The 12,590-nt window shown below is 35.7% G+C and overlaps 1 protein-coding gene across 1 annotated transcript; it reads right to left on the reverse strand.

Moving 5' to 3' along the window:
* Positions 1 to 627: 627 nt before the first annotated feature.
* LOC128677264 (uncharacterized) lies at positions 628 to 6,518 on the reverse strand. Its single transcript, XM_053757977.2, has 5 exons — positions 6,190 to 6,518; positions 4,808 to 4,962; positions 4,351 to 4,544; positions 3,720 to 3,948; positions 628 to 1,890 (listed from the first exon to the last, which is right to left on the reverse strand). The coding sequence occupies exons 1-5, from the start codon at positions 6,265 to 6,267 to the stop codon at positions 1,686 to 1,688; spliced, it is 861 nt and encodes a 286-aa protein (XP_053613952.1). The 5' UTR covers positions 6,268 to 6,518; the 3' UTR covers positions 628 to 1,685.
* Between the last annotated feature and the right edge of the window lie 6,072 nt (positions 6,519 to 12,590).

Here is a 12,590-nt window from a genome sequence, read left to right on the forward strand (position 1 = left end):
GCAGGAGTCGTGTCGAAGTAAAGCCGAAAATAGTGAGGTTAGGCGAATTCTCCACCGATAAGAGAATACCTCTTAAATAAGAAGAAGGAAAACTTATTGTATAGGAGTATAGGAGCTCAAAATCGTTTTTGAAATGTTTGCATTTAGAGTACTTAAGTAATGCGTTTTTTTTAATAGCCTGTATTTTATGTCCCACTGCTGGGCAAAGGCCTCCCCTTCTGTCTTCCAAAGGACTCTATACTGAGCCATTTATTTCGGCGTATATATACATGTAAAATATAATATATAAATTATATTCTCTTCCTGTCACTCTCTCTCTCTCTCTGTCTCTCTCTCTCGTTACGCGTTGTGGCTTACATTCGTTGCTGGAACGTTTATGAGACATCTAGGACGGTAGGCGCTGTGTTTTTTAATAAGTTATTTATGTGTATAGTTATGACACAATGTATATCAAATTGAACTGTAAATCCCATTTGGCCCCAACATACATTTTAAAAGGGTTATGAAACCTCGGGTACTGTAGGGTATTAAAATAAAGGAGTATTGTTTCAAATATGAATTATTCATCTATGGGACGCTCACGATTTAATTATTTTAATAATAAACATGCATACTATGTATGAAATTCATATTCTCTAAAGACTTGAATAAATATACTAGATTTGTACTAATTAGCATCATTTGCATAAATTTCTACTAATTACTGAGAAACATGAAAAAAGGTAAAAAATAAATCCACGCAAAATTTACTACTGTTTATATTTACAATCCATATTTTTTCGCTGTATTTCCACTGAAATTATGTAAAATTATTGTCCCTACGAAGCGGTGGTGTAAAGGTTAAGACGCCCGCCTGTGGATCGAAAGGTCCCAGGTTCGAATCCTACTCGTGCCACATGAGTTTGTATACAAATCTGACTCATGTATAGTAGTTTTCATCGACCACCACTTGCTTCCGGTGAAGGAAAAACATAGTGAGGAAACCTGCACACTGGTTGATTATATTAACTTGTGTGTGAAATGGAGAAGGCAATGGCAAACCACTCCATTAATAATGCCAAGAAAGTTGTTAAGTGTGTTTCATTCCATATAATGACCACGACCCTCAGCCATGAGGAATACGACTATGAAGAAGAATTGTCCTTACAGTAATGAAAACAATAGTGTATTGAATATTTATAATGTTTTAAAACTTAATGTTAGTTTACTTAAATTATTTTTTGTGCTTAAATCTTTATTATATTTTCTATTTGGTTTTACATTTTATCTATAAAATAAAAGTAAATAAATAAAATTAAAACGAATTAAGTTAAAGTTGTACTAAAAACTTACAAATTAAATTAAAACTATATTATACATCAAACTTTCACATACAAAACAGATTACAAACATACAATATAAGAATTTCAGGTTACACTTGTGACTAAAATTACAAGAAAAATTCTCAAATTAGGCTGAATTGCAATACATTTTTTTTTAATCTTTACCTGACACATCTCTCAAAAATTCCAAAATGACATCCACATGGAAAAACATACGGTTGGACATGAAAATTATCATATATTACTTTTTGACAGGTGAGGTGGCTCGGCGGAATATACTGCGTGGTACCTCGACGACACACAAGTTCTGCTGCTTCTTTCACAGTATGAAGCCTGTGAGACATTAAGCGGGTCTGCCGTAGCTTAAGCATAAACACATTGATAAAATCGGTCTCTAAGCTCCAGTACAGCGTCATCAGAGCTCTTCTTAGCTTCATTGGAACAGGTGGTCAGTCTCTCACAGGTTTGCTCGTTGTGACGCCTCGCGTTGGTCAGACTGAGGTCCAGCTCGAAGCCCAAAGCCACGGCTGCTTGCGACAGCTCTTTGATGGAGTCCTCCACTTCGTCACTGCAAAGTTTTAAATTAAACTTATAATAGCCAAGTTAGGGCTGGGCACTACGCAGCGTCACTGGAAATTTGCATGCGTTTCAAATCACAGATATGTTCGTAAACTACCTACCAAATTTAAGACTAATCCTTATCCTTACTTCCTTACTAACATTATAAATGCGAAAGTAAGTTAGCTTGTTTGTTTGTTACCTCTTCACAATCTATCTACTTAACCAATCTTCTTGAAATTTTGTATACATGTAGATTGAAGTATGAAAAAGCATATAGGGTGCCTTTCATCACGGAAAATAACTGAAAAATTGACGCAGGCGAAGCCGCGGGTGATATCTAGTAAATAAAGAATAATCTATAAGGATTGATTTAAGATCTTATAGTTGGCGTAAACTTTGCTTCATAGTATAGATAGGTATAACTAGTGGTTTAAATGAGTGTTACCCATCACATGATTGTCGATATGACAAGTAACATACAGTTACAATTTATATTGAATACTTTAGACTATATGTAGACCTGTTGCAGCTAGATTAGAATGACAGAAAACTTGGGATAGCGAAGTCGTTGGGAGTCCTTTATGTCTTCTTGTTTATAGGAGTCTTTCACATTGATCTCGAGTCACTAATACTTGGGTACAGTCACTAAAACATACAATTTCTAATTACGACGTTTTATAACAAAACCCTTACGGCCACGTTTGATCCTAATCAAATCAACTCTGTATTATAAGTAATACGACATTGTCAACGGATTTGCATACGTAACGACCTACTGAGCACGCCGGTTATTATCAATTTGCTTAAGTGTTTGTTGATTATATTTGCATATGGATTTCGTGATTTTCTATATAAATACTAAACATTGGAGCATCGGTCTGTCTTTTGAATTTTATAAAAAGTTGTGAAATGTTTTACTTTATCTTAGTTAGTTTTGTTATATTTACAATATTCACAAGTTGCAGAAAAAATGTTATACAGTCATCACGAGATAACAATTAAGAATATTATTGTCTCTTAGTATTCAGTAGCTTACTATTAAAATTAAACAGCCATTCATCCTAAAAAAACTTCACGTTATAGTATAAAACCGTGCAAAGTAGGCTTAGCTTCACAGCTGTGGCTTGTAGCGGTGTAGCGGGGAAAATGCTCAGATAAGAGAGAAAGAAAGAGAGAAAATCATATTAAGAGGTTGTAGTACACTTACCTCCTTCCTAGCCTGAAAATAAGTGACTATATATATTGCATTATATAGATATATATCATAAACTTAATAAAGTTTATATAAAATACTTACATAGCATAAATAACATTATTATAATTTTCTATAGTAAAACTTGTCATAACTAGCGTAAATAATTACAAATAACTACATAAATAATATTGTATAATAAACTGCTTACTTAGTATTATATAAATAATACTTTCATACATCTTAAATAATTAAAATTTGAAATTGTTAGTGTAGTATTAACGACCGACAAAAATCTGAAGGCAAATCGATTTTTTTTAATACGTGTCATGGCTTCATCGTTTGCCAAAACGATGATTTTGAACGTCTAGGTCGAGATTGACACGGTTGGTATATAGTATGTTATAATCATGGAATTAGTAGGTACTTTGTACGAAGTGCTTACTAAATCCATGGTTATATTAACAATATACACGTTGAGATACATAACAAACTGACAAAATGAGTTAAAATTCGTCGAAGTTGTCGCCATGACAGCATGATTGGCCAACATTATTAGATATGTTTGAGCCAAACTTTTTGGAAATAAAATGAAAAAATATTATGGTAATTCGTATTTACAAACATGACAGTTAATAACTTACTTCCTCCTAGATATATGATCTTTAGACTTCGTAGCCTTATATGCCTCGGCGCCGTTTGCAGTGGACTCCAACACCAACTGCATATGGTTTCTGGTGATGCCAATCATCTGTTCAGCATACTTCCCCATCTTGGCGATGGAAACTCTCGCCTCTTCCGTGCACTTGTAGATGTCGGACACGTGCTTGCTTGCCAGCGTTTTGGCCACCCGACGCTCCTCGTTGCACATTTCTGTTTAAAAATAAAATAAATAAATAAATATATTAGGACAAATCACACAGATTGAGCTAGCCCCAAAGTAAGTTCGAGACTTACATTTAACGATACTATATTTTATAACTAATACATATATAGATAAACATCCAAGACATCAATCAGAAAAATACCATTTTCCATCATGACCCGACCGTGGATCGAACCAGGGACCTCTCGGTTACCACTGCGCCACCGAGTTCGTCATAATAGCCTTTATTTACAATCAATTTAAGTAGTACTTTATTTGGTATTTTTACAACATTATTTGATTTTAGAAACGATTCGAATGAAACGAACGATTGGTGAATGTTAATGACCCGCGGCTGCGCGGCTAAGAAACGACCCATAGCCGCGCGGCCATGATACATACGAGCATACCTGGAACATTGAGCTTATCAGCCAACTTGATCAGCTCCGAATAAATCTTATGCTTCTTAAGCACCGCTTCGTTGATCTCGTCCTTGATCCTCTTCAGGATCTTGGTGGTCAGCTGCTGGTACGAGCTCTGGATGTTCCTGTGATATGTGTCTAGGAATGGCCCTAGGACTGTGTCCATGTATCGCGTGACTTCACTGGAATCAATCCATGATTATTATTATAGCGAAAATCTGTCTATCACGCTTTCGCGATTTAGGGTCTCTTTCTCTCTCTATCTCCCTTATCTAAGCGTTTCCTAGTATCTTCCTCAGCCGTCGAGTGTCTACATTTTACAGTTTTCTACATTTTCTTATCAACTTCGCGATGTCGTCGGCATCCCTAGACCATCTATCTCAATTTTTCTCCTTTGACAATATTTACTAACTATGGCTCTGTAGTCTATGAAAGTCTTTGGAACCTGTTCACCATGGTCGTAGACCTTCTTTTTGCAGTCACTTTACCCCAGCGCATCTTGAGCGCCGCCAGATGGCGCTCCAACTCGACAGGCTGGTGCTGCCACGGCGGAATCTCGAAACATAAGCCGCCGTCTTGTCGGAGTTGGTCGCTGCGTTCCTAAAATTAATTATTTATTTTAATTAACACACAAAACAGTTTTGAATCCAATAATCAAGAAACATAAGCGTAATATGGTACCGTTCTAAATTTATAATCCAATGGATGTGTGCATAAAATCTTCTTAACAACAAGATGTTATTAAACTATCCCTAGTTTACTAGCGTTAATCATGAAAATCTTATCTAATAATATCTAGGTTCTTGCAAACAAGTATTAGTGATCATCATCATATCGAGTGTGTTATTGCTAACACTGGAGTCAGATTTTTATTCAAGTCGCCTAAAGGCATCTGACATGACTTTTGCGACTACTTACCGCCATATAGTGGCAGGTAGACGCACACACACTAGTGAACTAAACTGTCCATCAGTGTGCAGGTTTCCTCACGATGTTTTCCTTCACCGGAAGCAAGTGGTGGTCTATGAAAACTACTATATATATGAGCTTACTCATTTTGGTATACAAACTCATATGGCACGATTAGGATACGAACCTGAGACCTTTCGATCCTCAGGCGTTTTAATCATTACACCACCACTGCTTCATTATTAGAGATTATAGTTAATAACAAAAGTAGGTAAGTAAAATTAGAGACATTTTATGTAGAAGCTCTAGTAGACGTCTGATTCGGCCCTGGATTGGGACCACTACCTAAATATCCTTCCGTGAGTGTCGTACGAGGCGAATAAGGGACATATAGCTGGTAGCTTGGTATCTGACAGGCAACGTGTCCTTTACATATATCCAAATATCACTTAGCAGACACGCAACTGAATTTGAGCAAGTTGAATGAATCACAGCACCAAATTGTATGTAATTCATGACACTATTTATTAATTCAACTATTGACATCAATTTGTATGTTATTACATAATAAGTTGATGTAATTCTATCATACAGATGGTTTGGTCGTATTGTCAGTAAATCTGTATGTGTTTTATGAACAAACTACAGGTCTGTCCCGTCTTCGCTCGGGTAAAACCATAATAAAAAAGTTGCCTATGTCACTCCAGAAGGTTTCGTCTGTCTCTGTGCCAAATTTCATCAAAATAGTGTTTCATCAATAATTAGTGTTGATAAATAAATTGCTACTTAATTAATCCCACAGGATACAGGCGTGATAATATTAATACATGCAGCTTCTTAAACCTCTTCTTATTAATTTACAAGAATACGGAACGAAATCTATTGTTAATTAACTAGGTATTTAATAAAACCACATACCCTACATTGCGCCGCCGGCTCTAATCCCCTTCCAAGTCTTAGAGATAAACTGAACACCACAACAACCAACGTAACCATGATAATATGCTAATAGTAATTAGAAAATTTCGTGGGGAACACTATGCCGTTTTCTCCTAAACCTAGTGGCTTGGTGTCGCCAGGTATGATATGATGGCTAATGGTCTGCCGATTGAGGACCATGTGAACTGGACAACAACAGTGAAGCGGCCAATGTACTTCGACGCTCTACAACTAAGAAAGAAACCGGGAAAAAACTCAAATGAACGAGAGAGTACCCGTGACAATATGGAAGTATTATATCTGAGAACCTAATACCTTAACAGGATCAATTTCCTTAAGCAATTACCAGCTCAAATGAATCGTGAAATACGATTATATTCATTTATTTATTTCCCTTTTCTAGTATGTACGTACTCACGGCTTACGTAAAGGAAATGATACGATATTGTGTGAGTATAGATTGATTTTATCATGTAACAAGTGAAGTGAGTTTACGATTAGATGAAATGAAAATCAAGTTGTGATTAAAATGTACTGTGTTGTCTGTTATTTATTTATCCACCAAAAGCGGCATTCATTCGTTTCACTACTAAGTAGCCTGTTGCCCGCAGCAAAATTTACAACCGGCCAATGTGTTCTGTCGCCTCATATGTACGGTATCCATATATATATATATATATACACGTACTAACTTATTTAACTCAAAACAAAATTATATTGGTTTGAGTTAAATACGGATATATATATATATATCATATATATAGGTATATACCTAGTTAGCATCTTATACTGAAACTCTGATCCAAGCTAACTGTCTCGTGACGTATGCATAGCAATCTTGCAGTAATCCGGTCGCTACAAGTGTATGCATATCTGATAAGTCGTATATGTTCTTAGCTGATTCAAGTCCTGACTCCACTGTACTATGCTACACACTGCTAGCTGATGCTAAGTTTTGAAAACCAATATAATTTTGGTTTGAGTTAAATACATTTGTACGTATAAGTTTCATTAGTTAATCATTAGTTATGTTGCGATTACATTGGTTTAAGTCGTGCATTGCGGTCTAAATGGTGACCAAAGCCAAATTCTATTGGTTGTTCGAAACTTTGCACAGCACAGTTTCTGTCAAGTCTGGCCTTCAGGATTTTTTATAGGTTAGCTTGCATCTTTATAAATTCATTTGAAAGCACTTTATGCCGGCTGCACACTATTGCCGAAAATTTGAAAAGAGATATTTCAAAAATAATGTTTTATTCAAGTTTGCATAGACTTCAATGATACAAAAGATATGAAATAACTCGGCCGAACTGGCATGGTCTCGATAGCTCAATGCACTGTCACGGATAGACAGGGTTCAATTCCCGCTCGATACCAGAATTGTTATTATTTTCCATTAATAGTTCATTATTGTGCTTTCAAATAAAAAGCGTAACACTGTAATACGTCTCTGCAAGCGACTGGGCTAAAAAGTAATAAAAAAAATTGGGATAGGCGATCGCACAGAGCTTTTTGTGCGCTACATCGATCCAGTATAAAACTGCAGATGTTTTTAAAGGCAGATACGGTTACCACTAAATAATAACAAGGAAGCAAATCTTGGACACCAAGTAAAAGTGCAATGGAGGTTATGAGAAAAGTTGTTGATCACGCTTGCCTTGTGTAAATGGCGATCAAATCCGGAAAATTATAAACCAAAAGAAGTAAAAATTTAGATCATCTAAAATTAAAAATCTAATTGTCTTATGTATCCTAACCTATTGTTTTGTCAATCAATTTTTAAATTTATGTGTGTATTTTCCCAGAATTTTTATCACAAATCAAGTTCAAACAATAACGAAATAGCCAGATACCGATATTCGATCCTCGTGATTAAAAAAATATTTTATCAGAGTTTACATAGGCATAGACAACAATCAGTTCTCGAAATGGTACTATAACAAAGTAAAACGGTAATTTTAACAACGAAAGAAAGTCTTAAAAATTGAAATAAGTATTAACTTCAACTCTATACCTGTAACCAAAATTCGGAGTCCACGATCAAGATACATAATTACATAATAACTGCAATGTTCTATTCTACTACCATGCAGAGGTAGACCTTGGTATAAAGGTCGTATTTTATCTCATTCTCATCTATTTCCACCGCCAAACAGCAGCATTGCTTTGTTCCGGTTTGAAGGGTGAGAGAAGAAGTGTATTTACAGGCCGATCCTAGGCCACAAAGTAGGCAACCCGCCAGGAGTTAATAGGCTATGGTGACCACTTATCATCAGGTGGACCGCATGCCTGTCTGCCTGATTGGTAGTATAAAAAAACTTCAAACCTATCAGGACATCGCTTCAAAATCTTCTAGTGGTTAAAACAAATTAACTTCGCAATAGCGTATCTATCTAATAAAATGTCTAGTTACAACCTAGTTTAATCTGTGCTACGATGGACATGCCAATCAATTTGAGGTTTACGAGTTTTATATAATCTCATCTATTACAGCTGACGAATACATCATACATTCGATACTAAACAAGGCTTTTGATAGCCTTATATAATAGCTTTTTCAGTTCGCTATCTAGTTGTTACTCACGTGGAAACACGTCAGTAAAGGTAATGCATAATTTGCATCTACACTCCACACTGAAACAGGTATATTAATTCTGTGTGATAATTTAAATGTCACATTTTCACGACTAAACCCGTATAGACCCGAGGTTTAACTTCGCCCGCGGCTGATTGATTTGAGCTTGTGTGTGAAATGGAGAAGGCCTGGCAAACAAATCCATTAAAAGTGCCAAGAAAGTCGTTGTGTATGTTTCATTCCACGTAAAGACCACGACCCTCAGTCATGAGGAATACGACTATGAAGAGAGAAGAGAAAGCATCTACTACCCCTTACAAATTCAAATAAACACTAAGAATTAATTTGAAAAAACTAAGACTAATTAAAACAGGAACTACGTACTACCGGACACGTAATGGGAGCTCTTGGAAAAACCGAGAAAGAAATTAATTAAGCACGTAATTAATTCAGGTAGGTCTAGGAGACTCCGATAGTGGCGCCATACGTTAAAAAGATTACAGATGTAACCTCTTTAACGATGGTAACCCTGGACTCCGAGACTCAGGAAGTAACCGGGAATACTCTCAAATGAGACAGGGAGATGTGGTTCCTCTTCACCAACACTTCATCATCATCTGTCATTCTTGCGAGTCTGTTGCATTCAGGAATGAGAGGTCGCGAAGCTCTACAAACTGGACGTGGAGAAGAAAAAGTAGGAAAGCGGACCTTGGCGACACTTTATGATCATGAAAGAAACAGAGAGAGTGCTCAGAAAAGGGAAAGAGGAAGAGTGGTGGTATACAATAAGGTTGATGGTAATAATAACGCGATCAAACAAGTTGTAAATTAAATAAATAAATATAAATATATACGGGACAAATCACACAGATTGAGCTAGCCCCAAAGTAAGTTCGAGACTTGTGTTATGGGATACTAACTCAACGATATTATATTTTATAACAAATACATATATAGATAAACATCCAAGACCCGGGCCAATCAGAAAAAGATCATTTTCCATCATGACCCGACCGGGAATCGAACCCGGGACCTCTCGGTTCAGAGGCAAGCACTTTACCACTGCGCCATCAAGGTCATCAAATTCATTGTTATAAATTCAATATCACCTTAATGTAAAAACATTAAGCAGTGAAGAAGTTAGCTATGGAGAGAGCAATGGATGGAACACCACCGACATGAGCCTCGCTCTTAACATAGCTATGATAATAATAATAATAATATACTCGTATTAGAGTGAGTTGCTCCGCCAACTTTAACGTTAACTTTATCCTGCGCAGAAAAACGCAAAATAAGCATGTCTAAACTTCAGCGGTGCGCCGGTTGAAGTCAACGTCAAAGTTGTTTGGTGCAACTCACTTTAGACACTTCGATACTGACGCCATATGATAATGTCGACAATTATTTGAAAAAGAGCTCACCATTCTATGTATTTACTAATTCATGGCACTTTATGCTAAAAATTCATCGAGACTGCTAATTTAATGGAAGGTACCGTTTAAAATTCTTCACATAGACTTTAAAAGTAAATTTTCTATCGTTTTTTTCAAAGGGTAAGATAATGCTGTAGTGAAAACGGGCCATAATAAAAATAACTGAACTTTATCGCCCATGAACATAGATTCGCAATACAAAACCTAATAAACATATGAAGCAAAGATGTACTTATTAATATAGTTCAAATCGCCAAACTTTTGGCTAGAGAAAAGGAATATTTTAATGAAGAAAGGAATTATAGGAATAATTATTAGGAGGGTCATTTCGTGTAAGGCCGGAAAGATGAGAAAATATATGGGTTTCTATCATATGGCAAAAAATTAAATGACATGAGTTTATTAACTAAACACCAACTGCACAAAATAGGTATGTCGTAGATGAGGTGGATAAACGATTTAACAAAGACAAAGACAAAGATTATTTGTTTGCAAAAACATGAGTTTACATTTTTTTTACAATGCGGTGTTAAAAGAAAAACTGAATCCTACATGTTTCACCGTCCACGGGTATGCAAATTTAAATGGAGAGCACGCTATCATCCCACAAAACAAAATCGAATAAATAAAAGTAACTAACTAAATTTCTATCTAAATCTATTGTTAAAAAAAATCGTTCAAATTATAATAACATTTATCAATCAGCAAGGATCTGAGGTGCTTTTTAAATAAATTTAAATTCTGATCTTTAATTTGTTGTTAACCTATAAATAATAAATAAACTATAAATAAATGAATGTCGCAGTGATTGCTAATAGAGCCCTGCTTAGCAGAAAGCAACAGTGCGGTGCACTGCAGCGCTGATATTCTACAAGTCCCTCTAATATTTGTATGACAGTGTTGAACAACATATATTAGATTAAGTAGGTACCTACAGATATATAATATTGCAATAAAACATAAATAATGGTCATAGCAATAAACAAACGATTAATTTTATGGGATGTAAGATCAAAATCAAATCATTTATTCAGAAATTAGGCCTTCACAGGCACTATTTCACGTCATATTCTAAATTAAATGATGTTTACCAAAGCTACAAACTACTAGCATTTCGGAACGACCACTGCTGAGAAGAAATGCCGAAAGAAACTCATTCAAATATAAGTAAGTACATAATAAAGTACATGGTCAAAAGGTATACTGAAACATATTATGATTGTGATCAAGTGCTGATGAAAGGAAAATATATATACTTATATATATATATATATGTATAATTAACCAAACAAAAAAAAAACTTTTAATAAAAGATCGAGCTGACCAGTTCCCCCGGCAGCACCCGTTCACGAGTTGACGCGTGAGTCAGCCATCGCGAAGCTCAACCACAATAGAGGGAACCTCCCGACCCGATCCACGACGCCGCTACCGATTTGACCATTTGAATGTGCATGACATACTCGATCTCCATAATCTAACATAATAGATACCTATGTTACTTTCAGACACTTGAAGATCACAAATCACGTATATGTTTTACAAGTAAATGTCAAAATATATGTAATAAACATGTCAAGAAAATATATAAATAATAATAAATTTCTAAGATCTAGGGGATAGCGATTATGAGATGGCCTTATTAGAATGGAGTAATAGAAATTCTGGAAGGTTAAAGAAGAGGTGGATGGTTTGTCAAGAATATTAAGGGTAAAGGAGTGTCTCGTGAAATTGAAAACTAATTTCAAAAATCCATACTATGTCTGTCTGTTAACTTTCATGGGTAAATCGCTGGGCTGATTTTGATGAAATTTGAAATAGATATAGTTAATAGTCCGAAGCCAAATATATCCTAACGCGAGAGGAGCTGTGATCAGCGGCTACTTAGATCAATATAAATTTTATTCCTGAATAATGCGGTGAAAAAATGCCTAAAAATGGCAATTCTATGTGGTTCCATTTACGCGGTCCACAATATATTCAGGTGAAAACATAAAGATAAATTGATCTTAGCTTGTATTTTTCATTTTCCGTGGCAGAACATTCATGCCGCTAACGTATATGTTATTTTAGGATAATATCTACACTAGACAATGATAAATATAAATATATTAGGACAAATCACACAGATTGAGCTAGCCCCAAAGTAAGTTCGGGACTTGTGTTATGGGATACTAACTGAACGATACTATATTTTATAACAAATACACATATAGATAAACATCCAAGACCCGGGCCAATCAGACAAAGATCATTTTCCACCATGACCCGACCGGGGATCGAACCCGGGACCTCTCGGTTCAGAGGCAAGCACTTTACCACTGCTCCACCGAGGTCGTCATGAAATCATACAATGATACATTGAACACGAGATT

Source organism: Plodia interpunctella, chromosome 17 (assembly GCF_027563975.2).
Source record: "Plodia interpunctella isolate USDA-ARS_2022_Savannah chromosome 17, ilPloInte3.2, whole genome shotgun sequence".
NCBI classification, from domain to species: Eukaryota; Metazoa; Arthropoda; class Insecta; order Lepidoptera; family Pyralidae; genus Plodia; species Plodia interpunctella.